Below are 27,650 nucleotides of genomic sequence, written 5' to 3' on the forward strand. Positions count from 1 at the left end.
ACAACAGAAAGGGAGATAATTGAGAAGGGAAGCATCTGCAGTACGGTTTTTGGAGTTTGGTGTCGCGTGGAATGAGTTGCCTTTGCATACACGGAAACCGATAGAGGAACCGAATTCACTCCCTAGTGCCGACAACCGAGCAGAAGGTACGTTTTATTTTGTATCAAGGTTACCTATCTGTCGATCCCTCTGTAATCCTCGTGGAATGAGATTTACTTGGAATATGTTAGTGCTTACTTCGAAGTCTGTTGCGGGAAGCTTTACTAGCGACGACAGACAAGTAGGTTATTTTTATTAGTTCTGCGTTCATGTGCGCCTCGTCGTTTTTATTGCGAATGTAGATCGAAAGGTGAGGCGTCAAGCAGCAACCGTACTACTCGACGTCAAGGTATCCTTTTAAATATCCGTCGTCACTGCTTCCGGTGTGAACGTGGTCGCTGGTAGTAAAGAGGGGACACTAGGACAGATTGAAAACTACATTGCTAGTTGATTGGGCCTTGATATTGGTATTCTCTCTAGTCATTTCACATTAGTCCTGTCAAGCTTGCACGGGGACACCGTTTGAGTAAAGCTAACCTGGGTGGTAGACTCTGCAAGGCTACCTGTACAAACTATGATTACTTCCCCATGTCATGACAAGTCATTAACAAGGACAACACCCAGCCAGTGTTTCATCCTATGCTCTGCTGCCCAAACTTGTTGGCTATTCCAAACCACAGCCATCAACCCTGTAGTAGTGCACTTTTTACGTTGACACATTTACTGTTTTGCGGAAGCTACTCTGAAAACAGTTTACTAAGCTACCAATCGTTTCACACTGAAAGACGGCGAGCTACACTAAAGCTACCCGAAATTCACTCTAACTACTATTCGTAGTCTTGACATTTCAGATGTGGGGGGGGTTTATATATTTTTGCCTAAATGAGAATTAGGCAGGTCTGAAGTTGGAAAATATACATTTGCATATTTAAATTACTATTGGACTAAATTGAGTTCAATTCTCTCCAACACTGCCAATTTAAATTATGTTTGCTTGTCTTGGTTTGAAGCTGGAATTTGAGACCATGGGTTGGTGGGAGCACAAAATGCATTCAGGCCCTGTTATGGATCTGCCCTAAGGATACAACATTTGCACACTCACATTCAAGTGGTTTTGCCACCTGAAATACTGGGTCTCGTGTTTTGAGTTGTTTCGTATGGTAAGGTGTGGCATTCAAATTTTGAGCCAAACCTGTATTCAGTTCAGGCCACTTGGCTGTCTGTGCTATGTAGCAGAATGCAATATTCCTGGTAGGAATCTAGTCCTTCCTTGAGGACTAGACCATACACACCTTAAAATAGATTTATATGATTAGTACATGCATATCTGTTTTGCAATCACATCAACAATCTTGCTTGGTTACTTCCCCAACCCACTTTTTCCCTAGATACTAAAGTTGTTAATGCAGGTACTAGGAGTGTCTGGCATTAACTAGATGGAGAAGCCTGGTCTCAGACTACACCTAACATAGTAAATGTAAATCTGTGGCACTCAAATTAGTATGATATGTTATAGTTGTGTATGACGGAAGGTTACTTAAGGCGAAAAAAATAAAGTAGGGTGGTTGGGCGGACGTGCGTATAAAGCGAATGTCTAGCAACCCAATGGTTCTGTTCAAATCTCATCACGGACAGCTTCAGCGTTTTTAAGCAACTTTCTGACTACTCTGCAACTACTTGGCATGTTGGCTAACCTTAACCCCTAACCCCAGCTGACGTTAGCCACCTAGCTAATGTTGCTTACGACAAATTGGAATTCGTAACATAACATATGAAATGGATACATACTAGAGGTCAACCGATTAGGATTTTTCGATACCGATTTATTGGAGGACCAAAAAAAGCCAATACCGATTAATCGGCTATTTATTTGTAATAATGATCAAATCAATTTAGCCTCAAATAAATAATGAAATATGTTCAATTTGGTTTAAATAATGCAAAAACAAAGTGTTAGCCGTAAAAGTGCAATATGTGCCATGTAAAAAAGCTAATGTTTGAGTTCCTTGCTCATGTAGTTAATATAGTATTTATAGGACTATTTCTCTCTATACCATTTGTATTTCATATACCTTTGACTATTGGATGTTCTTATAGGCACTATAGTATTGCCAGTGTAACAGTATAGCTTCTGTCCATCTCCTCGCCCCTACCTGGGTTCGAACCAGGAACACAACGACAACAGCCACACTCGAAGCAGTGTTACCCATCGCTACACAAAAGCCGTGGCCCTTGCAGAGCAAGGGGAATAACTACTCCAAGTCTCAGAGCGAGTGATGTTTGAAACGCTATTAGCGTGCACCCCGCTAACTAGCTAGCCATTTCACATCGGTTACACCAGCCATTAGGCTGATAGGCTTGAAGTCATAAACAGCGCTGTGCTTGCGAAGAGCTGCTGGCAAAATGCACGAAAGTGCTCTTTGAATGAATGCTTACGAGCCTGCTGCTGCCTACCATCGCTCAGTCAGACTGCTCTATCAAATCATAGACTTAAATTATAACATAGCACACAGAAATACAAGCCTTTGGTCATTAATATGGTCGAATCGGGAAACTATCATTTCGAAAACAAAACGTTTATTTCAGTGAAATACTTAACAGTTTGGTATTTTATCTAACAGGTGGCATCCCTAAGTCTAAATATTCTTGTTACATTGCACAACCTTCAATGTTATGTCGTAATTACATACAATTCTGGAAAATTAGTTCTCAATGAGCCAGGCTGTCCAAACTGTTGCATATACCCTGACTCTGCGTGCGATGAACGCAAGGGAAGTGACACAATTTCACCTGATTAATATTGCCTGCTAACCAGGATTTCTTTTAGCTAAATATGCAGGTTTAAAAATATCTACTTCTGTGTATTAATTTAAAGGCATTGGTGTTTATGGTTAGGTACAGTCATCCAACGATTGTGCTTTTTTTGCAAATGCGCTTTTGTTAAAGCATCTCCCAGCGTTGCATCGATTATATGCAACGCAGGACACTAGATAAACTAGTAATATCATCAACCATGCGTAGTTAAAACTAGTGATTATGATAGATTTTTTTATTTATTAGTTTAGCTAGCAACTTACGTGCATGCAGTAGAAGCCAAGGTAACAGGCAGTCTCCTTGTGGAGTGCAACGAGGGGCAGGTGGTTATAGCATTGGACTAGTTAACTGTCAAATCTGCAGTTAACCCACTTCCTAGGCCGTCATTGAAAATAAGAATGTGTTCTTAACTGACTTGCCTAGTCAAATAAAGGTATAAAAAATAAATCTGCGCCCATAAATACCGATTTTCGATTGTTATGAAAGCTTGAAATCGGCCCTAATTAATCGGCCATTCCGATTAATCGGTCGACCTCTAATGCATACCATTTGAGGTGTTACATATCATACTAATTGGAGTATCCCGAAATTACATTTTACTATGTTACATCTACCCAAGAGTCAAGATTTTAAGTAGGGGTGCATTAAGCCTACCTGGAGTGCCAGATGGGTGGTGATTGCACTGTTGGGACCGTTCCAGTGTGCCATGCAATTAGGCCCAGATAGCATTTGAAATCGTTCAAATACTGTTTAAAACCAGGTCTGAGGTCACCACTAGCCAATGTCCATCTCTGGACAGACCTGCCCTGCTGTCCTCAGCATCATGTTTCAACACCTCTACGCACTTGTCGTCCTGGCATCCATTCAGTCTTTAGCTTGGATTCCCCCTGCCCTTTTAACAGACAGACACATGCCACCGCCATCTGCAGCAGCTTGAGCTGTAGGACTTTATTATGCTGTGTTACAGTTTTGACACAATGACGGCATAACCTAGGTAAATGATACTGGTCGGTAGCAGAGTTGGATGAGTTGCCTTACAGGATTTATAGCAGCCGTTAGGCCGCAAAGCATTGGCTACCGGGCCGCCAAATTCCCCCCCACTGGTTTATAGGACTAGTTAGCATTTTCTTACCTTCTCTTTTCAAGTACTTTTTAAATCCAGGTCTGGACCCAATGCACGGCAATCTAATGGGGCAACTGCAAGAAGAACCATGATGGGGTCCCTCAAGTGAATGGATAAGGAGTTGTGTCTAAGGGGCAATTCCGCCACTTTTCAACCTCATTTATTAGCTTCAGCAACTTTTAAACTTTATATTTGTACCTTTTTCACATATGTAGACCTACACTGGTATTGTGCTGGAGACGATGGAAATTAGGTTGAAAAGTGGTGTAATTGCCCTTTAATTGACACGTCATTTGAGTTGGCAGGCCAGTCACGAGTTGAAAGGTGACTAGGAAATCCTTGGCAGTCACAGCCCACTGTACGGGCTTACACTCTGATCCTCTAACACTGTATGACAATGGGTACCATCAATTGTAGATGTCATTAGTGTCCTTTTTAGACTGAAGTTAGGCAATAAGACCCTCAGGAAATGCATGTGTCAACACTGCAACACCATATCACGCAACTTCCTGTGGAAGTTGGCCCAAAGTTAGCACTTGTGAAAGTGTCACATTCTCATGGTCGTCTTGTCTGCATTTCTTCATGTCTCCCATGAGAACCCATTCCTCCTATGTGTTTCAGATGGGGCTTACTTGCTTGAGATTAGCCTGTTCCCAGATCTTTGTTCCAACTTCTTGTCACTCAATGTCACGTTTGGTCTGAGTGACAAGGAGTTGGTGAGACGGCACCAACAGATCTGGGATCAGGCTAGCATGCGTGGGTCATTATGAGTGGGAACAGTTAGTCCTGATTTTAAGCTGTGTACTCACACTGGTTTACTCTGGTTTAGTAGTCCACTCCTGCTGGCACATGTAGTGGACAGCCAACAGCATGGACACAGATCCTTGAGGTGATCCTCCTCCCCCTCTGTCTTTCATCAGAGCATCAGTCTGAGCCCATAATGAACTTAGACACCTGGATGTTATCGCTCTCATCCCTCGCTCTCATCCCTCTATCCCCCCCCCTTTCTCTTTGTCCCTGTTATTTTACACTTTCTCCCTGATGGGGGGGGGGTTAGACTCACTGTTTAGTGTCACCACCTCGGGCACTGGCTGACATAATCAACACGTGATGTTTTGCAGGGAAGTGGGAGAGAACCTTGCAATATATGCTGATAGATCTGGACACAGCCTCATTAGCGATCAAACAGTATAAGGCAGCGTTTACACAGGCAGCCCAATTCTGATTTTTTTTCCCACTTATTGTTCTTTTGAACTGTCACCTAAGATCTTTTCACATCAGATCTAATTGGGCAAAAGACAAATTGGTGAGATCTGAATTTTGCTGCCTGTGTAAATGCAGCCTAAGAGGTTTAGAATTATAATGGTGGACAAGGCAACCCTGTACAGATGATGTAATCCTGACGATATTGATCTGACCTGGAATGGAATGAATGTTACCATGGAGGAAAAACTGGTTACGACTGGGCGTTGTAGGGTGTACTTGTAGCCTGAGGCCCATGAGCATGCGCACACACCCTTGAAAGGGTCATGGCTGGAGACGCAAGCAGATGGAAATAGAAATTGACCTAGAATACCTGGGCCTGTTTTCATAAAGCGCCTCAGACTAGGAGTTCTGATCTAGGATCAGCCTTTTGGATCATAATGAAAAGATTTAGGACAGGTGGGACCTTATCCTAGATCAGCAATGGGGCTACTCTGAGACACTTTATGAATTCAGGCCCTGTGATAGAAGGGGGAAGTATTAGGTTGTGGATCTGTCTGTGTCGTTGTCAATTTAACCTGAAGAGTGACTTTTCTCAGACATGGTATCAGTTCTTAAGGGTGTGGTCTGTGTGTGGATGAGTATAATGAAATGTCTGTCTAAACTTGCTCCAGACATTCCTCACTGGCTGTCCTGTATACTGTTCCCCTTCAAAGGAAGTCCTCATTTGTCTTCCTCTGATTAGTCCACCGCTATTTACTTGTCCTTAAGACAATGTTATGTAATAACGTGACAGCTGGGGTGCATTCATTATGGCACACCGTAGCAAAACATTTTAGCAACAAAACAAACAAAAAAACAAGCGTTTCTTATTAGACAAAGTTCAGGTAGTCCCTTCATGTTTCATTCCATTTTCTTCTGTTTTGGTGATGAACATGATACTGGGAAAGCTATGTGGTGTTAAAGTGCTCAACTGTCCGGTGTCCATTTTAAGACATTGTCAGCTTCATCGGGCGTCAAGCAATAGTGGGAGTGTTCTGTTTTGGTTAAGGAAGAAATATGAGAATGTGACCCTGTTTGGAAGATGGGATGGTCAGGTAAACGAAAGGGGGAGGTTAAAATGCACGTATGGCACAGTGGAAGGAGAGACAAGTGACCGTGTATGTAGGGAGCACCAGGTCAATGCCCAGAAGTTGTCTCCTCTTGTAGAGGGCAGCAGGAGTGCGAAAGACTAGCTTGTAAAGGCCAAAGGTCACAATAGAAAGGTGTGTCTCTCTCACTGTGTTTGTGGGAATCCAATGACGTGTGCTTACACAATTCCTGATTGTCACAACCTATTTAGTCTGATCCAGTTTATGCTTGGCAAAGTCAGTCCATAACGCCTCTTACGTCTCATGGGGACAATCTACCGAGCTTACAGAGGATCATCCTCGTAATACATCCTCATAGTACAACCTCTAGCTTGCAGCCGTGTGTGAGCGTGTGCCGGCGGGGGGTGTGTGCGCCTCCTCTCGTACACGGCAGACAAGGCAAATATTCCAGAGAAGCACGTTTCATGTAACGCTGGTTTATGCGACGCATAGCAATGCATTTTCAGCAAACTGGGAATCGCATGTTTTGTATATGACCTGAACCTTAATGGGTTGAGTGAATTATACGCTTAAACATTTCACTCAACTTTGTCTCGACGTTATTAGATCCAAGGAACTGTACCTTTTAGTCATTTTGCAACGGCCCGAACTGCACCCGCATACTGTTGAGTGCCCCTCACTTTAAAGTAAGGCATTTCCACCAAAATAGTTTTGCTGGGCCGTAAACGTCTTAGTTAGCTCTGCATTTTTCTCTGGACTCCCTGTCCATCCTACAGAAGCAAATCAATTATTATCAGAAGCTAATGTCAGAAGCAAATAAATTGTTGTACAGGGAGAAGCTGAACTCTATAGGGCCGGTCATGAGTTCAGGACAAACTCCTGGCTCAAACAATGATCGTCTCTTTTTTTCACCGCGTGTTTCCATGACTCGTCTTTTTCCTCTCACTCTACAGCCACTGTTCTGGCTCACGTTCCTTTTCTCCAGCCTACTTCCTGGTGTGGTCTTACCGTTGTTATCGTCTTCGTCCTACAGCCGCCATGTCGGAAGCGGACAAGTTCCTCTACAGAGATGGTGGGAAGGTCGCCAACCCCCTAGACCAGGCCGACTGGGCCACCAAGAAGCTCGTATGGATCCCTTCGGAGACGCTGGGGTTCGTGGCCGGCTCCGTCAAGGAAGAGAAGGGAGAGGAGTGTGTGGTGGAGCTAGCCGACACAGGCAAGAAGGTGACCGTGAACAAGGACGATATCCAGAAGATGAACCCTCCCAAGTTCAGTAAGGTGGAGGACATGGCCGAGCTCACGTGTTTGAACGAGGCCTCGGTGCTGCACAACCTCAAGGACCGCTACTACTCTGGCCTCATCTACGTGAGTTGTTTTGCATGCTTCATATGCACATATTTAACACATGTATACAGTAAAACCCTTGCCCAGAGAAATGTACATTTCTGATAAATACACAGCCCTCCGGACAACGAGTGATTTTTGTAACTGCATATTATTCACGTTCGTCTTTTGCCATATTGTGAGACATTCCGGTCACAATCTTGGTGCAGATGGTTACTATTGCCTGTGTGCTGAGTCCCTTGTATCTTTCAGACGTACTCTGGCCTCTTCTGTGTGGTGATAAACCCCTACAAGTACCTGCCCATCTACTCAGAGAACATCATAGAGATGTACAAGGGCAAGAAGAGACACGAGATGCCCCCTCACATCTATGCCATCACAGACACCGCTTACAGGAGTATGATGCAGGGTGAGAGAAAGTGATGACACACCTGTGCGCCCCCCACATACACATACACACACTCACATGTATTTTCTGTCTTCTATTTCAGATCGTGAAGATCAGTCCATCCTCTGCACGTAAGCTATGTCTCTGCTCAAAATCTTCCCCGTGTTTTATTTGTGCGTGTTGTCTAGCTCCTATTCGATGTTTTTTTGCCGTCTGTTCTCGTCTTCAATCAGCAACTCCTGTAATCTCGCCCTCCCCCTCTCATTTCTATGTAATTTCTCTCCCTTTTTCTCTCTTTCCTACAGAGGAGAATCAGGAGCTGGGAAGACTGAGAACACCAAGAAAGTGATCCAGTATCTGGCACACGTTGCCTCTTCCTTTAAGTCGAAGAAAGACCAGGTCAATACCAGCCCTCCGTTTCACCTCCTCGCTCCCCTTCTCCCTACACCTCCATTCTCTGTCCTCTGCAGTTGTCCTCTTCTGCTGCTCATGTTCTCACCCCCCCCTGTACTTATTCCCTGAGTCGGGGTAGTTCCGTATTCCTAACATTGCTGTTTCAGGCCTGGACCTGCCTGCCTCGCCTCCCTGCAGTCACCAGGGCCCGTATTCATAAAGTGCCTGAGGGAGTGCTGATCTAGGACCAGTTTTTGCATTTTAGCTCTCTATATGAGTGAAATTACATGGACTGGGTGACCTGATCCTTGATCAGCACTGTATGAGTAGGGGCCCATTTGCTGACTGGGGGATTGTAATTCAACCATCCATTAACATGGAGTCATTCGTCCCTTCCAGTTGGGTGACGGTTTGTTTTTGAACTGTATGTCAAGTATTTGTGTTAAACTCTCGCTCTCTTTCTCTCTCCACCCATCGTTCCCATCTCTAGGGTGCAGCGTTAGCACATGTGAGTTAATGGCCATCTCTCCCGCTCGCCAGCGCGGTTTCCCTTCATGTACATGCATGTTCTACTAACTGCAGTCTGTCCGCAAGCTGTGTAATGTACAGGTGAAATGATGTATTTGAGGCGTGGTGAAGGATCCTCGTGTTATATCGTAAGCTTAACTAACACCTTTTAGAGATTTAGGCCTGAAGGAGTACTGCATGGTATTTCAAATGACTGCATAGTAAAGCAGATCAAGTAACAATGCTTCGGACTGTTTACACAGGTTGCCCAATTCTGATCTGCATTTTTTTTTTCTCACTAATTGTTCAAAAGACCAATCGGATCGGAAAAATATCTGAGATGTGTTGGGTTAGATCAGAATTGTCCGCTTTGTAAACGCAGCCCTAGAATCAAATTTAAGCTGTGTAGCTAGCAGGTGTTTAGCCATCAGTAAAGTGCTTATGAGTCAGGCCACTAGTAGTAAAGGGCTGACCCAATATCATGTTTGTCTGGCCTTTGTCCACCTCATCTGGTTGGTCTTAGAACAGGGGGTCATCAACAAAAGTTGATTTTATGTTTTGGGTCTTACACGCCTGTGTGCTGTCTTGGGATTTCAGCGACGGTCTTGAATTCTCTCGCATGATTTTTAAGGGCCTATCTTTTGTTTTCGTCTTGTGGACAGGAGTGTGTGCTGCTTGTACTTGGGGCAACCGGTCTGGTGTCACAATGTGCAACATTTAACATGAATGTGGGGGTTTATTAGGAAGTAATAGCTTCCCTGGGGGTCATACTTTGGTTTGTATCATAATGGTAGCATATCCTGCTGTTTACTGCTTACAGCCATGCACACCTGCTAATTTATATAGGTCTATGATGAACACTGATAGAAGGCAATACACACTCTGTGGCCAGTTTTTGGTACACCACCCTGTTCATGAAAATGGCTTACTCCTACAGACAGCAGACAACCACACAGTTCCACTCCCATCAGTGCCACGCGATCACATGGGAAAACATTGCCTGGTCCAATGAATCCCGCTTCCTGTTACGTCATGCTGATGGCAGCATGTGCGTAACATGGCAGCAGTTCCACGACTAACACGTGGAGTCAATCGGGTGCTCCCAATGCTTCTCGCAGAGATTAAATGCAACGCTTGTAGCAATGAATGAAGTAGTTGCAGCATCTTACTGCATGAATGCTCATGTTGAGTCGTCCTGCCTTCCGTCTGCCATAATGATAACATTTGCTGTGTGTGTGAGTATATTTGTAAGTGAATATACTGCATGTATATGATTTGTCACCAGGGGGAGCTAGAGAAACAACTTCTGCAGGCTAACCCCATCCTAGAGGCCTTTGGAAACGGCAAGACTGTCAAGAATGACAACTCCTCCAGATTCGTAAGCACTTTTAAAAACATTTTTATGTCTTCGCAATTGTGTTAATGACAAGAGACCAGTATTGACTGTAACTAGATCCAGTGACCCCACCACCACCTGTTTTCTCTCGCTCTTTCTAGGGGAAGTTCATCCGGATCAACTTTGACGTCAATGGATACATTGTGGGAGCCAACATTGAAACTTGTATCCTTTCAATCAATGCGTCTTCATAGTACTAGAAGTGTGTGTATGTACGCGTGTATATACGTGTGCATGTATATGCCTTCAAGCTATAATAATTAGTTGAAAAAGCTGAGGGATGGGCCTGGATAAATAAACAAATTCATGGCCAGAGCTATAGATGCAAGGACTGCCCATCCAGGATTGCACCGTTTTTGGTTTTAGCCATGTCTCAGAACCCAAAATATAAGCTCGTTTGACTCCAATGTTTGTAAACAAACGTAATGTTAAACACTATGGATAAGCTCATGAGGCATTTTAAGTTATTAAAGTATCAATGGGTACATATAATTTGTTTTATACGTCCAAAAGTTGATGTAGCAACTAAGGATTGTCACTTTAACACAACCAATAAGTTATTAAATATTTTTGTCTTATGGTGGTTTATTTGTCTTGACGAACCATGTTGCCAGATCTACTGGAGAAGTCCAGAGCCATCCGGCAGGCTAAGGATGAAAGGGCCTTCCATGTCTTCTATTACATGCTCACAGGAGCTGGGGACAAAATGCGCTGTGAGTGAGCAACAAACTCATCTTTAACCAATGTCATTTTTTTTGTGGGGGGGGGGGGGCAATTATTACATTTGTCGTTTTAAATTTTTTTTTTTGCAGAATACCCATATCCAAAGTGACTAAGATGAACAATTAAGGGTTAAGTTCCTTGCTCAAGGACACATTGAACCAACGACCTTTCGGTTACTGGGCCAACGCTCTTAAACGCTAGGCTACATGCCAGCCATTATTATAATGATGGTTAGACTGTAAAATCTTTATTTTAAATAAAATTATATCCAGTAACACTTTACTTAAAGCCTGCAGGTATAATGCTTTAACTTGTAATAACTAAAGCATTTATAAGCCTTACTATAAGACATAAATGTGTTCTGTCTCTAACCAGCTGAGCTGTGTCTGGAGGACTACAACAACTACCGCTTCCTGACCCACGGGAACGTGACCATCCCTGGTCAGCAGGACCGTGACCTGTTTGTAGAGACCATGGACGCCTTCAACATCATGAGCATCCCAGAGGAGGAGCGGATAGGTACGCTAACTCACCCCTGTCACGCCTGATTCTTGGCCTGTAAAACTAAAGTGTTCAAGTAGCTGTTTACAGATCAATGCAACTTATGTAAATAACTGGTAAATTGTGATTTTAATTGGTCTTGTTCTCCATCAGGTCTTCTGAAGACTGTGTCCGCCGTTCTCCAGCTGGGGAACATGAGCTTCAAGAAGGAGCGCAACTCTGACCAGGCCTCCATGCCTGACGACACAGGTACTTTACATCTGTTTCACTAATCATTTCTGGTGTTCTCCCAGGACTGGTACTAGGTTCATTAAAAACAAACAAAAATGAGTCCAGCACTAGCTCGCCTGTTTCTACTAATCAAGAGCTCCTTGATAAAATTGAATCAGGTGTTAGTGCTGGGTTGGAACAAGTGTGTACCCTTTACTCCACAACTTGGGTTCTTAATTAGACTTTGTCTCCTGCAACCCTCCTTCATGGCTTCTACAATCACGTACGTTCTCCATTCATCCAACACCACCCACTCACCCACCCCTTTCTCTCTCCCTCAGCGGCCCAGAAAGTGTGCCATCTGCTGGGCATGAACGTGACCGACTTCACCCGGGCCATCCTGTCCCCCAGGATCAAGGTGGGCAGGGACTATGTTCAGAAGGCCCAGACCCAGGAGCAGGCTGAGTTTGCGGTGGAGGCCCTGGCCAAGGCCTCCTACGAGAGGATGTTCCGCTGGCTGGTGATGAGGATCAACAAGGCCCTGGACAAAACCAAGAGACAGGGAGCCTCCTTCATCGGCATCCTGGACATCGCTGGCTTTGAGATCTTTGAGGTGAGCCGAAGGTCGTGGGAAAGGGGTTTGTTGGTCATTGAATACAAGACAATGGCTTGGTGTGAGTGGTCAATTGGTTTTCAAAATGTATCTTCATCTCTATTTAGATGGTGCGTGGACATCTCTACTGCTTTCTCTCGTTAAAACTTTTCATTTCTGAGTTCCCACCAAAAAGGTCTGTCTAATGAATGTGTACCTTCTGTCTTTTCCCCTCTTTCTCCTGTAGCTGAACTCGTTTGAGCAGCTGTGCATCAACTACACCAACGAGAAGCTTCAGCAGCTGTTCAACCACACCATGTTCGTCCTGGAGCAGGAAGAGTACCAGAGGGAGGGCATCGAGTGGAGTTTCATCGACTTCGGCCTGGACCTGCAGCCCTGCATCGACCTCATCGAGAAGCATGTTAGTATATTGCCACGACCTCTTCCCAAATGGACCTGAGGCTTATGTGATTTGTTCTGTTCCAAATTACACGCGTTGTCTTTGGACCACATAAACAGCAATCCATCCTTTGGTTTCGTTTACCTGGCTCCTGTCACCAAATGCATTGGTTTTGGGGAAAAATGCTCAAGTTTGCAAGTCAATATCCCCTAAAGTTGGCCTGTTTAAAAAATATATATATATTTTTTTTAAATGTCCTGCACAACCCAACATGCACTGAATTAGTGTCTCCACAAGTAGCTGATAATTTTTTCCCCCCCCCAACCTTTCCTTCTGTTCCTAGGCCAGTCCTCCTGGTGTGCTGGCTCTGCTGGATGAAGAGTGCTGGTTCCCCAAGGCCACGGACAAGAGCTTTGTGGAGAAGGTGGTTCAGGAGCAGGGCAACAACCCCAAATTTCAGAAGCCCAAGAAACTCAAGGACTCTGCCGACTTCTGCATCATCCACTACGCTGGAAAAGTCAGTTTACCACTCGTGGCGTATCTTTATCAATCACTAATTGGGTGGCAGAATTTGGTACTTTATGAAAGTTTTCAGAGATCCTACAACTGGGATTTCTGAAAAACCAGGGAATTTTGCCAGAATTGATCTTTAACCTCTTACCTCTACCTGGGACGCTTGCGTCCCAACTAGAGCTCTGGAAATGCAAATGTGCTACGCTAAATGCTAATAGTATTAGTTAAAACTCAAAAGTTCATTAAAATACACATGCAGGGTATCAAATTAAAGCTACACTCGTTGTGAATCCAGGCAACAAGTCCGATTTTTAAAATGCTTTTCGGCGACAGCATGAGAAGCTATTATCTGATAGCATGCACCAATACACTACAACAGAAAAGCACAGCAGGGGACGTAAACAAAATAATTAGCATTTCGGCGTTACACAAACCGCACAATAAAATAGAAAACAGTCATTACCTTTCACCATCTTCTTTGTTGGCACTCCTAGATGTCCCATAAACACTATTGGGTCTTTATTTCGATTAAATCGGGCCATATAAAGCCAAGATATCGTTATATGTAGACTGTGTGATAAACGAAAAAAACAGCGATTTCACAACGTAACGTCATTTTTTAAAATTCAAAAAGTAGACGATAAACTTTCACAAAACACTTCGAAATACGTTTGTAATGCTACTTTAGGTATTAGTAAACGTTAACAAGCGATAAAATTCATCCGTAGGCGATGTACATATCATTAGCTGTCGTCTTGGAAAAAATTTCAGGAGAGAGCTCTTCCGGAATGATCTGGGCGGAGACCGGAGGTACGTCGTGCCCCTCTTTCGGTTCAACCAAGAATCAAAGAGGATTAAATTCACAAGATACTCGACTACATGGGGATGCTGTGGGAGTTGAATGCTCGGTCTTATCTAATTCGGCTCACTGTTAACAATTGCTGGAAGTGGCGCAAGGATATTTATTTCCATTTTCTGTGATCAGGTTTTCCTGCGCTTTCCGATGTAACGCACGTTATGTAATAGCCACAGTCGTGATTTAACCAGTTTTAAAAACGTCCGAGGGTTTCCTATCCACACATTCTAACCATATGAACGTACTATATTCCTGGCATGAGTAGCAGGGCGCTGAAATGTTGCGCCATTTTTAACAAAATGTTCAAAAAAGTAGAGGGTAGGAGCAACTAGTTAACCTGAGCAAATGGGTTAAACCACAACTTGACAGGTCAGCCATGTGATCACAAAATGGTTCCTCCCCCCTCCCCAGGTGGACTACAAGGCAGATGCGTGGCTGATGAAGAACATGGACCCCCTGAATGACAACGTGGCCTCGCTGCTCAACCAGTCCACTGACAAGTTTGTGTCGGAGCTCTGGAGAGACGGCAAGTCTCGAGATACCGAGAGCTGACGAGAGTCCGAGGGGAGGACGGCTCATAATGATGGTTATCAAATGCATGATAACCATTTATTATGAGCCGTCCCCTCAGCAGCCTCCACAGGGCTAGAAAGTAACTGGGTTGGGCTGTAGACTCTAATAGTGTGTCACTTACTGTTGGTACATAGAACTGCATGATTGGTGTTGGCCAATAGAACTGCAGCAACCTTTCTGTGTGTTTGAACTGTGGAAGTACACGGTGCAAGAAAATAACTGCAGGAAAGATGAGTTGAGTGTTCTCTATGATCCTGTTCCTCCTTTTCATTCTCTCTCTCTCTCTCTCAGTGGACCGTATTGTGGGCCTGGACAAAGTTGCTGGGATGTCTGACGGGGGGATACACGGGGCCACGAAGGTCCGTAAGGGCATGTTCCGCACCGTGGGCCAGCTCTACAAGGAGCAGCTGTCCAACCTCATGACCACTCTCAGGAACACCAACCCCAACTTCGTCCGCTGCATCATCCCCAACCACGAGAAGAAGGTATTGTGTCTAGTCATCAAATCTTCCATTGCTCAATGAGTGATTTTGACTAAACTTAAATAATAAATATATGATAAACGATAAATATGAGGCACAGGCTTCAGCACATGTACTATAAAAATAATATTTAAAATCCTGACTCTGAACTTCATCACTGTCAGGCTGGTAAGCTGGAGCCCCATCTGGTTCTGGACCAGCTGAGGTGTAATGGAGTTCTGGAGGGAATCCGTATCTGCAGACAGGGCTTCCCCAACCGCATCGTCTTCCAGGAGTTCAGACAGAGGTAACCACGGAAACATGTCTTTGTGGTCATCTCCTTCCTGTTTATCAGCTTCACTGAGCAGACTAGCCTGTTATTGCTTATCAGTGTCTAATCTTCTTAAACTTCTCCTGTTTTCCCAGATATGAGATCCTCACTCCCAGCGCCATTCCCAAGGGATTCATGGACGGTAAACAAGCCTGTGTGCTCATGGTAAGAGGCGTCAGACCAAACCATCGTTCACCAGTCTTCCAATGTGAATTCCAAATGTCATCCTCTCTCTTTCCTCTTCCCAGATTAAGGCCCTGGAGCTGGATTCCAACCTGTTCCGGATTGGCCAGAGTAAGGTGTTTTTCCGGGCTGGCGTCTTGGCCCACCTGGAGGAGGAGAGGGACATTAAGATCACTGACATCATCATCAGCTTCCAGTCCTGGTGTCGTGGATACGTGGCCCGCAAGTAAGGAACTCGTCACTTAGAGCAGGAACTAGCAGGTTACTTATGAGGTTTGGCTTATGGTTTTATACTGTGTATTAGTTGGTGTGTGTGAGCGCTTCATACTCCAATAACATCATGTAGGTTGATTTGAGGTTCTCTTTTTCTGTCTCCAGAGCCTTCACCAAGAGACAGCAGCAGCTGACTGCTATGAAGGTGATCCAGAGGAACTGTGCTGCTTACCTCAAACTCAGGAACTGGCAGTGGTGGAGGCTCTTCACCAAGGTACACGCACTGTTGCAAATCCATATGGGAGCATCCTAATATCAGTGTTGCAGACCTCATCCCCTACTCCTCAGCTACCTGCGTTGTCCTGAGTCCCCGTCCTCTTCCCCTACTCCCCCAGGTGAAGCCTCTGCTGCAGGTGACCAGGCAGGAGGAGGAGATGCAGGCTAGGGAGGATGAGCTGGAGAAGACTAAGGCGAGGCAGCAACAGACCGAGGAGCAGCTGCAGGAGTTTGAGGCCAAGCAGCAACAGGTATGGAGTGTCCCTTCTAGCAATTCTATTTCTATGAATTGGACTGAGCCCCAATGTAAGGTAGTGACCACTAACATTGAGTGGCTGCCAACACACTGACTCAACTCCAGCCACTTTAATAATGGGCATTGATGGGAATTTATGTGAAATATGTCACTAGCCACTTTAAACAATGCTACTTAATATAATGTTTACATACCCTACATTACTCATCTCATATGTATATACTGTACTCGATACCATCTACTGCATCTTGTCTATGCCGTTCTGTACCATCACTCATTCATATCTTTATGTACATATTCTTTATCACTTTACACGTGTGTGTGTGTGTATAAGGTAGTAGTTTTGGAATTGTTAGATTACTCTTTGGTTATTACTGCATTGTTGGAACTAGAAGCACAAGCATTTCGCTACACTCACATTAACATCTGCTAACCATGTGTGACAAATAAATTAGATTTTGATTTGACTGGTCCACTTAGAATGATTATGAATTGGTGCGTTTCAATATGACTTGTTGGGGTGGTTTCCCAGACAGACTAGTCCTGGACTAAAGGGTTTAACTGAGATGCTCTATTTACATTTTAAGTCATTTAGCAGACGCTCTTATCCAGAGCGACTTACATTGAGTTTGCTATTTAGTCCAAGGCTTAATATGTCCAGGAACTCACCCCTAGTGTCTTATACATTGTCGCTGGATGGAGTGAGTAACTTTCATACTGTTTAACACCATAGTATCGTAAACCAACTAGCATTTCAGCCTTGCATCATTGCCCTGTTCATAACACATGCGCCCCACCACCACCAGTTGAATGCAGAGAAGGTAGCCCTGCAGGAGCAGCTGCAGGCAGAGACTGAGCTGTGTGCCGAGGCGGAGGACATGCGCTCCAAGCTGGCCACCAGGAAGCAGGAGCTGGAGGAGATCCTTCACGACCTGGAGTCCAGAGTGGAGGAGGAAGAGGAGAGGGTCACCCAGCTACAGACCGAGCGGAAGAAGATGCAGACCAACATTACGGTAGATTAAAAATATATATATATTTATGGTGGACTAACTTTCCCTTGTTAATTAAGCCTTGTGGTCCAAACCTGTCAGTCACATGTAAATAGTAAGATATTACCATTATTTCTCCTATTAAATTGCCTTCGCAAATTGTCAATTTTCACTTCATTTTCCCTTCCATTTCACCCTCAAAGGGTGTGGAACTTAATGAACTTTGAGAGGAATGGAGTGATGGCAGGAATTGAGGTGAAAACATCTGAAATAAAACATTCCATCTCTCACACTCTCTATAGGACCTGGAGCAGCAGCTGGATGAGGAGGAGGCAGCCAGGCAGAAGCTGCAGCTGGAGAAGATGACCACCGATGCCAAGCTGAAGAAGATCGAGGAGAATGTCATGGTGCTGGATGACCAGAACAACAAACTCAATAAGGTTTGTAGTACAAGTTGATGCTTTAACTTTTCAGATGGCTGGAAGAATAAAATAATCACTTGGGCAGTAATTCTTTCCAGCAATAAAGCAAGTAATCATGGACTTGTTTTTAAGAGTAAATTACTGTTTGGCATTCAGGGACTAGGTGTTTATCTTTGAATATAATATCCGGTGTTGCTCTTATGGTTCAGACATTGTGTAACCTTCTGGGATTGTTCGTGTGACCGTGTGTGGGGTTATTTGTTTTGCAGGAGAAGAAGCTATTGGAGGAACGTATCTCCGAGTTCACCACCAACCTGACTGAGGAGGAGGAGAAGTCCAAGAGCCTGCAGAAACTCAAGAACAAGCACGAGGCCATGATCACTGACCTGGAGGGTAGGTGGACCATAGACCGACAATGACATAAATTCTATGTTTGAGGTGAACCACTTTTCCTTCGTCTGTACTGATCTGAAACGCGCCGGTGAGAGCAATCTGAGACTCGGACAGACCACTTTAAATGATTGAGACAACCCTGGTTTCCCATCCCTCACCAGACCGGCTGAGGAAGGAGGAGAAGAGTCGTCAAGAGCTTGAAAAGAACCGCAGGAAGCTGGAGGGTGACTCCACGGAGCTGAATGACCAGATGGCTGACCTGCAGGCCCAGATAGCTGAGCTCCGAGCCCAACTGGCCAAGAAGGAGGAGGAGCTAATGGCTGCTCTGGCCAGGTGAGGGAAGGAGAAACTCATGATTGGAGAAAGGCCATAAATTCTATTTCTGATTGTGTATCAAAAGTATTTTTGACATTTTTCGAAATGATTCATTATACGCTGCGTGTATGACGAAAAACGCAGGCCATGTTCAATTGGCTTGCGGCCCATATTTGGTTGGCCTGAACAAGATTTTACTTTCCATTGAAAGTTTGATCTGCTGTTAGGATCTCATTGAGCCCATACAGTAAAACCAAAGTCTACAAAATAGTCTTGTATGACTTTAATTTCAATGCTTTACACTCTAACCCCCATCCTCCTTCGCTCCCCACCACCCTCCAGGATTGAGGAGGAGGCCGCGGCCAAGAACACAGCCCAGAAGAAGATCCGGGAGCTGGAGGCCCAGCTTTCTGAGCTGCAGGAGGACCTGGAGCTGGAAAGGGCTGCGAGGGCCAAGGCTGAGAAACACCGCAGGGACCTGGGAGAGGAGCTGGAGGCTCTGAAGACTGAGCTGGAGGACACACTGGACTCTACTGCAACACAGCAGGAGCTCAGGTACTGGGAGCACACACACAGTTGGTGAAGGACAGCAAGATGGTGGTTTGCTATGCGTAAATGTTTTAGTAATAGACAATTACCCATTTGAAGACCTATGGTGCTATTCCCCTCTTTCTCCTCCATCCTGTTCAGAACCAAGCGTGAGACTGAGGTGACCCAGCTCAAGAAGGTTTTGGAGGACGAGGCCAAGGTGCACGAGCTGCAGGTGGCCGACATGAGGCACAAACACAACCAGGCCTTCGACGAGCTCAACGAACAGCTGGAGCAGGCCAAGAGGGTGAGAACTCACTTAAACTGAATTATACTGTTCATGTGTAGGCATTATGGGAAGTCCTCTTTTTTGAGGGGAGGCATATGGTTCTCCTACATGACCGTGTGAATGGAGTCTTTATTTTCATTTTATATTTACCTGACGGTTAACCGGTCAGCCCATGACATTCAACTGTAACAGTTTGTATTTCATATTGAAGTCTTCATCTGTGTGTACAACATGAGCTTTCTCTGAAGTTAAACAAGCTGTACATTATAGTATTTCGGGAGAGAACCGCCTGTGTAACCTCCTGCCCATGTGTCTGCTCGTTCAGAACAAGGCGTCAGTGGAGAAAGCCAAGCAGGCTATGGAAAGCGAACATAATGAGCTGGCCATCGAGCTGAAGACCCTGAACCAGGGGAAGAGTGAGTCAGAGCAGCGCAGGAAGAAGGCTGAGACCCAGGTCCAGGAACTGCAGATCAAACACACTGAGAGCGAGAGGCAAAGGAAGGAGCTGGCTGACAAGGTGGCCAAGATGCAGGTAGGTGTGGACTGGATCTTGGCTGTAGCTGATGGGGAAAGGGAATGGTAAGAGGGTGGATGAATGGGAATTTCAAAGTATTATTATGTTGGGTTGGTGGATGGCTAGATGAACGTTATACAACTTTATTTGTCACATGCACCGACTACAACAGGTAGTGTGTGAAATGCTTGCTTACGAGCCCTTAACTCCATTTCTTGAACTTCATTGTTAAAATATTTACTAAATAAATTAAAGTACACAATCACAATAGAGGCTATATAGCAGGGGTACGGGGCTACAGGTTAGTAGAGGTAATTTGTACATGTTGGTAGGGGGGACTGCATAGATAAACAGCAAGTAGCAGCAGTGTAAAAGCAAGGGGGATAATGGATGATAGTGATTTTGTATATTAGGGATAATGGATTGATGTGGCTAAATCCTCCTCCTGTGTCTTGTCTCTAGTCTGAGCTGGACAACGTCAACAGCGTGTTGAGTGTGGTGGAGGGCAAGTCCATCAAGGCAACTAAAGACTGTTCCACTGTGGAGTCTCAACTGCAGGATGTACAGGTACGGTCACACACGCCCATGTTGTGCTGTTTAGAAATGGCCACACACACACACACACACACACACACACTGTAACCTTTCTTTCCCGCCCATTTGTCCTCTTTTCTAGGCGCTGCTCCAGGAGGAAACGCGTCAGAAGCTCTCCTTCTCCACTCGTCTGCGTCAGATGGAGGATGACCAGAACAGCCTGAGGGAGACGCTGGAGGAAGAGGAGCAGGGCAAGAAGAACACGGAGAAGCAGCTCTACACCCTCCAAGCTCAGGTTAGTGGCAGCTCTACACCCTCCAAGCTCAGGTTAGTGGCAGCTCTACACCCTCCAAGCTCAGGTTAGTGCCAGCTCTACACCCTCCAAGCTCAGGTTAGTACCAGCTCTACACCCTCCAAGCGCAGGTTTCTAGCACCTTCCTGTCCCTCTACCTCCATAATACTATCCAGTTTTGTTGCCCCTATTGTGCATGTATTACACACCTCACCGAATGCTTACAGAAGTCTTTCTATATTCTCTCAATCAAATCCCCTGCTTGAACTTTGCCACCTTGTACGCCAGGACATGCAGACCATGACGTCTGAGGCACTTCATGTATTTTACATATTGACACGACCTTGATGCTTTAGCGTGACCAATCAGCTCTTCATGTCATGTGCATCTCTTCCTTTCCCCTTTTTTACCTCGCTACCAAACATCTCATACACGTCTCTTACCCTCAGCTGACGGAGATGAAGAAGAAGATGGAGCTGGAGACCCAGTCCCTGGAGGGGGCGGAGGAGAACAAGAAACGGATGCAGCGGGAGCTGGAGGGCGTGGTCCAACAGCTGGAGGAGAAGGCATCGGCCTACGACAAGCTGGACAAGACCAAGACCCGTCTGCAGCAGGAGCTGGATGACATGATGGTGGACCAGGACAACCTCAGGCAGACTGTGTCCAACCTGGAGAAGAAGCAGAAGAAGTTTGACCAGGTGAATGGGTTGATGGGTGATTAATGGCATAGAGGTTCTATAGCAGAGGTGGGCAGTGAGCACCTCTGCTCCTGGATGGCCAAAGACTGGAACCACTGCAGCCCTCAAGGACTAGATAACCCTGTTTTTAGAGGCTTATTTGCTAGATTGACTCACTGGCCCATGACAAGCGATTCATAAAATGAACCTGTAATGATTGATCTATGCATCATATGATGTATTGATCAATCATTTCCGGTTCAAATTTGCTTTGAGCACAAATCAAAACAAAAATTAGATTTGACTCCACTGTCTTACTGAAATACCTTCTCGCCTGTCCCGATAACAGATGCTGACTGAGGAGAAGACCATCTCCAGCCGGAATGCTGAGGAGAGGGACCGGGCTGAGGCAGAGGCCAGGGAGAAGGAAACGCGGGCCCTGACTCTGACCCGCGAGCTGGAGACCATTAAGGACCTGAAGGGTGAACTGGACCGGGCCAACAAGGTCCTCAAGGCAGAGATGGAGAACCTGGTCTCATCGAAGGACTACGTCGGTAAAAGTGTAAGTCTGATCACAGATGTTGTAGAACTCTCTAGAAGGATAGTGGAACTATTGATAGTGGGTGACTCAAGTTCTCGCTTCATTGCGTCCTGTCTTCTAGACTCCTAAAAATGCAAGCCCAGTCCGACCTTCTCCAATGTGTTTTGCTAAGGTGGCAAATCGGGAGGATTTGAGGATAGTTTGGAACTTTTCCAAACGCCGCAAAATGTGAATGCACCAAACTCACTCATTCATCCTTTTCTCTTGGTGCAGGTCCACGAGCTGGAGAAAGCGAAGCGGGCCATGGATCAACAGCTGGAGGAGATGCGCGTGCAACTGGAGGAGCTGGAGGATGAGCTGCAGACCACGGAGGACGCCAAGCTGCGTCTGGAGGTCAACATGCAGGCCATGAAGGCCCAGTCCGACAGGGACCTGCAGGCCAGAGATGAGCAGGGTGAAGAGCGGAGGAAGCAGCTGGTCAAACAGGTACTGTGGTTGTGTTCATTACATACCAATTGGAAGAAAACAGTCTGAAACCAGAAGAGACTACTTATCCAATAAGAAATGCTAATTGAAAAAAAAACTTGAACCTACTAAACACAACCTTGGCTCTGTGTGATGTTCCCCAGGTGCGTGAGATGGAGACTGAGCTGGAGGATGAGCGCCGGCAGAAAGCCCTGGCCACGGCTGCTAAGAAGAAGCTGGAGGCGGACCTGGGAGAGCTGGAGGCAGGCATCAGCATGGCCAACAAGGGTCGTGACGAGGCCCTCAAACAGCTGAAGAAACTGCAGGTAATACAGAGGCACGCACACAGGAGGGCAGTGATTTTTGAATTACTCTGCTTTTACTGGCATTTCCAGGATTGTCCGCTAGTGTTGCTGCATGTAGGATTTTTTTTTGTAATTGACACATTATTTGCCTGAACTAGATGGTGGTTCCCAGAAAATGTTTCTTGTCTCTAGCTGAGACCACCTGGGCAGAGATATGCCTTCTGCATGTTGAGAGATTCATGTGTCTATTTAAGGTTGTGGTTCCTCAGCAGGCTGACCGTGAGCTTGGTTAGGTGTCAGATGTAGCTGACAATTGTCTCACTAAACTGTGAAGGAGACTGTTCCCAGTTGTGATGCTTGTGAGAATCCGCTGGAAGACCTGATCTGGGTTTTGCGGGGTGACGCTGCTGTTTTTTTTTTTGAGGAGAATCGGGAGCTTAAACAGAGTTTTGAAGGGCCAGATCCACTGGTTTTGTCACTTGCGGTTGAACGTTCCTGTCGCATGGAGGCCTAGTGCGTCTCCTGTTAAGGTGGAGGAAAGTGAAGATGTGGCTAGCGGTTTCCCTCCAGTGAGCACTCTGGGCTGAGCAAAGAGGTGTTGGGGAACGCGGTTGTTCCTAGTGAGTTTTCTGAAGTTGGTTAATGTTCACTTGTCCCTGGTGGTTGCTCCAAGTCTCATCGGCGCTTGCATATCAGATGGCGCTTGTGACATAGGCCTAGTTAATGGAGTTGGTCTCAGTTTAGAACCAGAGGGGTCAGAGCTGGTCCCTTGAACAAACCATGTTAGACTTTTGGCAGGAAGTAATTACCTGAGTGCAGAGCAATGTGTTTTGCTTTTGGTTTTAACTTCTTTAGTGGCTTGATCTCGCACACACGGTAACCTTCTCTATGCACCACAAGTGAGCTGAAGACGTGTTTTAACAGCTGCTAGAAGGTTTACACCGACGCAAACGCCGTTCACGACTCACTATAAATTAGGCCGTGTGCAGTCTTTTTCGGTAGGGTGACACCAAGCCCTACAGTCTGTGGTACTTGACTCAGTCCTTTGTGGTTCTCTCCTCCTATACAGGCCCTGTTGAAAGATCAGATGAGGGAGCTGGAGGATCTGCGTCTCTCCAGGGAAGAGGCCCTCAACATGGCCAAGGAGCACGAAAAGAAGCTCAAGGCAATAGAGGCTGACACCATCCGTCTCCAGGAGGTATGCCCCGTCTGTCTGCAGGTCTCCTTCGCTCGCTGTCTCCACCCCCACTGTCCATGTTCTTATGCTCCTCATGACGGACTCCTCTCAATCTTCCATAGGAGTTGGCGTCTGCTGAGCGAGTCAAGAAACAGGCCCAGACAGAGAGGGACGAACTGCAGGACGAGCTCACCGGCCACAACGCTAAGAAGTACGGCTCACACACCTCCCTAGAAACACTGAAATTGCATTAAATTTGCACGGAATCTGCCATTTCTGTGGTGGTGGCTTTCTTCCCAACCAAAATGTATCTCTCACCCCCTTGCACTCAGTTCCCTGACGGTGGATGAGAAGAGGAGGCTGGATACTCGTATCGCTAAGCTAGAGGAGGAATTGGAGGAGGAGCAGTTGAACACAGAGATGGTCAACGACCGCTTGAGGAGAAATATGCTGCAGGTAATGAACTGATCGCAAAGCTGAGGAGCTGCACCAAGAAAGTATTTCAATTTTATCTGGGTTAGTCAAAGGGAAAGGGGGAAGAGGGAGTCTGGTTGAAGAATAATTGAGTTCTGTTTATGTAGTGTTTCAACCTGAATCATTAGAGCTCTATTTATAGTAGAAGTACTCAATTGAGACAAATGCATCATGTTTAAAGTTATGGGCTGGCCACAACATTGTCCAGTTCATCTCGATGCGTAGTCTTTTCCATACCTCTACACACTCTGCCCTAGACCGACCAGCTGGTCACGGAGTTGACAGCGGAGCGCAGTACCGCCCAGCGCCTGGAGGGGACCCAGGCCCAGCTGGACCGGCAGAACAAGGAGCTGAAGCTCAAGCTGCAGGAGCTGGAGGAGACTGTGAAGTCCAGGTACAAGGCATCTATCGCTGCCCTGGAGGCCAAGATACTGCAGCTGGAGGAGCAACTGGACTTGGAGTCCAAGTAAGTAAAAACCATTGGCTCTGTCTCCCTTGGTTCTTCCTCACGGCCTCTCTCCTTGCTTCCTTCTCAATGTATTGTAGGAGAGGATCCACGGTCCCTCCCCTTTGACCTCCTATGAATTTTGAGAAGCAGGTTAGGAGAAAATGCCCCGTTACATGAGTCATGTCTTGACTTTTTTTTCTGTTCTAAGGGAGCGTCAGCAATCGTCCAGGCTGGTCAGGCGCGCTGAGAAGAAGCTGAAGGAGGTGCTGCTGCAGGTGGAGGATGAGAGACGCAACACAGAGCAGTACAAAGCAGAGGTGGGTCCTCTCTGCATAGAAGTAGATCAGTTACCCCTTTATCAGTAGCACCGTGGGTGTATATCAGTGGAGGCTGTTGAATTGCTAGAATGGAGTAAATGGCATCAAACCCATGGAAGCCATATGTTTGTATTTGATACCGTTCTGCCTCAGCCATTACTATGAGCCTGTCCACTCCGATTAAGGTGCTACCGACCTCCTGTGGTGTGGGTGTGTTTATAGTCCCAGGTGCAATGTGGCCAGACGAGATGACGGATGCAGATTGTATAATCTCTATGCATTGTAAAGGTCTGGGATGGTCATTAGTCAGATTGGTTCCAACAGTAAATGTTTCTGTTGGAAAACAATCTGAAGTAAAGGGAGAGGGGCCTAACTGTATTTGTTCTGTAAACTCTTTTGTTACAAAATGTTTTCTGTTTGGAGTGAACGGTTTCTGTTACAAAACAAATGTTTTGCAACAGACTAAACATTTTCCAATGGAAACCGACGAATGAATATACCCCAGATAATCTGTGCGGACCTGTCCTGAATCTGCTCTGATATCTGGAAAACAACCAGAAACCACATGCTGTATAGATGCAGCCCCTGAACCACCTTGAACAGTTACTGTATAGCCTCCATAGATGAAGGATACATAGATTTGCAGCCACTGATCGAACATCCTCTGCCTGTACTCCACAGGCGGACAAGGCGAACAACCGCACACGTCAGCTAAAGCGTCAGCTGGAGGAGGCAGAGGAGGAAGTGACACGGGCCAACGCCAACCGCCGGAAGTTGCAGAGGGAGCTTGAGGATGCCACTGAGTCGCAAGACGCCGTGACCCGAGAGGTCAGCACCCTGAAGAGCAAGCTCCGGTATGGTCGTCCCTCCAACCTATATTCATTAGTGGAGTGTTGCACAAGGTTTAGTTAGAAACGGATTGTGTGGGGTTTCCTAAACTCGGTCCTGTGGCCCGCCCTGGGTGCACGGTTTGGTTTTTGCCCCAGGTGTAGAGTATGCATGTCAGGTAGAATAGGGGATTGTGTTAGATCTATTTGTAACATTTCTTTTGGCAACATTCTGAACTCACAAATAATGTTTTTGGCACCTTCTTACAGAAATACAATGCGTTACTGGGCCTGACTTTGAACAAGCATAAAAGGATCTCAATGTATTACTTTAAGTAATTGCACAGTCATAACCTGTTACCAAATATCTCTGTGGTTGATTTTCCTCTTTGCAGGCGCGGGGACTTGCCTTTAAACATGCGCCGTGTCATGAATCGCACGGCCATGGGGGACAGTGATGAGGAGGTGGATCTGCCCAGCGACGACGCAGCCAAGCCTCTACCGGAGTGAGATGAACGTGACAGGAGAGCAGCCAACTTTTACAGGGACCATACTGGAAATGCAACATCTCTCATAGCTATAGAATGCACTATTTAAATGTGACTTGCTCATTCAGCCATGCTTGCGATCATACAAATAATTCTATACCAAGATTTATACTATTCTCTTTAATGTCCATTTTTGACAATCTGTTTTTGTTCAGGTAGATCTGAGATCGTTCTCCTGGATTTACTAAATGCACATTTGAAATCTGTACCACGCAGTTTGTGCAAAACAAATCTGTGGCCAAATTGATATATTTTGTTATGAACGTGACTTTTTAAAACATTTTTTACAAATGTATGTGACATTCTAGATCCATTTTTGTACTCTGCCATCTTCAACATTATACAAAGTATATTATTCAGACATGGTTTAGCAGCTTAAATTGTTAGTGTGGCTAGAATACACCAAAAAAAAAAAACCTTGAACTTGTGTGATACTGTTTCTGCTGTCTTTTGCTGTGCACATATGGATTTATTTTCTTTATGAATGCAGTAATTTAATATGGTTTATTAGTGGGTTTTTTTTACTGCTATTTTCTGCACGCACAGCTATACTTCTCTATTAATCCACATATTGTAGTACTTGCATCACGTTAGTACATGAGGTTTGCACACAGTTATTACATCTGCTGATAGAGCCTGCACTTTATATGTAATGGTCACACTGGAGTAAAGTTTGTGCACTGAGAATAACTACAGCCTTAACACTTGGGGATCGTATTATGCTGAAGTGTGTGTGTGTGTGGGGAGGGGTCTTTTCCGATAGTAATTGGTGTCTTGAAATTGACTGCTTTGAGTTGATCCATGTGCTCTGCTAAATAGGGAGAAGGGTGGTGGGTTAGATGGCACACTGTTCTTTGCACATGGGTGGCTGTGAATACTACATGGTGTGAATTCTACTTCATATCGAAGACTAGATACTCTTTTTAATCTAGCTCTGTCACTTTCATTTGCTTTTATCGCACTTTCACATATTTTAATTATTGAGCGCTTATAGATATTCTGCAAGATATAGTGGGGGATGGCTGCTTTTGCTAAATTTTCACTCAAGGTTTAATTAATTGTAACTGAGGGGTATATTGACTTATTTCAGAGTATTTTGTATTTTATCAGATGCTATGTTTCAATAAAGTTATATTTTAAATGGAAATGACTGCAATATTTGTAACCCTGAAATTAGTGTGAATATCATTCACTGCATCACTAACGGAA

General features: G+C 45.3%; 1 protein-coding gene across 2 annotated transcripts; it reads left to right on the plus strand.

Annotated features, from left to right (window-relative positions):
• LOC115142439 (myosin-9-like) lies at positions 1–27,588 on the plus strand. 2 transcript variants are annotated; one of them, XM_029681902.2, is made up of 41 exons: positions 1–146; positions 7,304–7,635; positions 7,867–8,023; positions 8,106–8,133; positions 8,308–8,401; positions 8,886–8,903; positions 10,188–10,280; positions 10,400–10,463; positions 10,913–11,011; positions 11,397–11,540; positions 11,676–11,771; positions 12,074–12,345; positions 12,572–12,745; positions 13,068–13,241; positions 14,505–14,619; positions 14,958–15,151; positions 15,313–15,434; positions 15,554–15,623; positions 15,707–15,867; positions 16,020–16,128; positions 16,250–16,381; positions 17,193–17,399; positions 17,678–17,815; positions 18,067–18,190; positions 18,352–18,523; positions 18,848–19,060; positions 19,196–19,340; positions 19,648–19,854; positions 20,299–20,403; positions 20,513–20,665; positions 21,112–21,360; positions 21,689–21,901; positions 22,154–22,366; positions 22,510–22,671; positions 23,720–23,848; positions 23,950–24,038; positions 24,160–24,283; positions 24,559–24,767; positions 24,958–25,066; positions 25,748–25,920; positions 26,289–27,588. In XM_029681902.2, the coding sequence occupies exons 2-41, from the start codon at positions 7,309–7,311 to the stop codon at positions 26,401–26,403; spliced, it is 5,892 nt and encodes a 1,963-aa protein (XP_029537762.2). In that variant the 5' UTR covers positions 1–146; positions 7,304–7,308; the 3' UTR covers positions 26,404–27,588. The 2 variants fall into 2 exon arrangements, with proteins under 2 accessions (XP_029537762.2, XP_029537763.2); XM_029681903.2 differs by lacking the exon at positions 8,886–8,903.
• Positions 27,589–27,650: the final 62 nt, after the last annotated feature.

The sequence above is a fragment of the Oncorhynchus nerka genome, linkage group LG21, assembly GCF_034236695.1.
Source record: "Oncorhynchus nerka isolate Pitt River linkage group LG21, Oner_Uvic_2.0, whole genome shotgun sequence".
In the NCBI taxonomy this organism is placed as follows: domain Eukaryota; kingdom Metazoa; phylum Chordata; class Actinopteri; order Salmoniformes; family Salmonidae; genus Oncorhynchus; species Oncorhynchus nerka.

Excerpts from the sequence above, each read along its gene's own strand:
- LOC115142439 (XM_029681902.2), top strand. The coding sequence starts at position 7,309 with ATGTCGGAAGCGGACAAGTTCCTCTACAGAGATGGTGGGAAGGTCGCC. Across the intron at positions 7,636-7,866 it reads ACTACTCTGGCCTCATCTAC|ACGTACTCTGGCCTCTTCTG; the intron begins GTGAGTTGTTTT and ends TGTATCTTTCAG. Across the intron at positions 24,039-24,159 it reads ACCGGCCACAACGCTAAGAA|TTCCCTGACGGTGGATGAGA; the intron begins GTACGGCTCACA and ends CCTTGCACTCAG.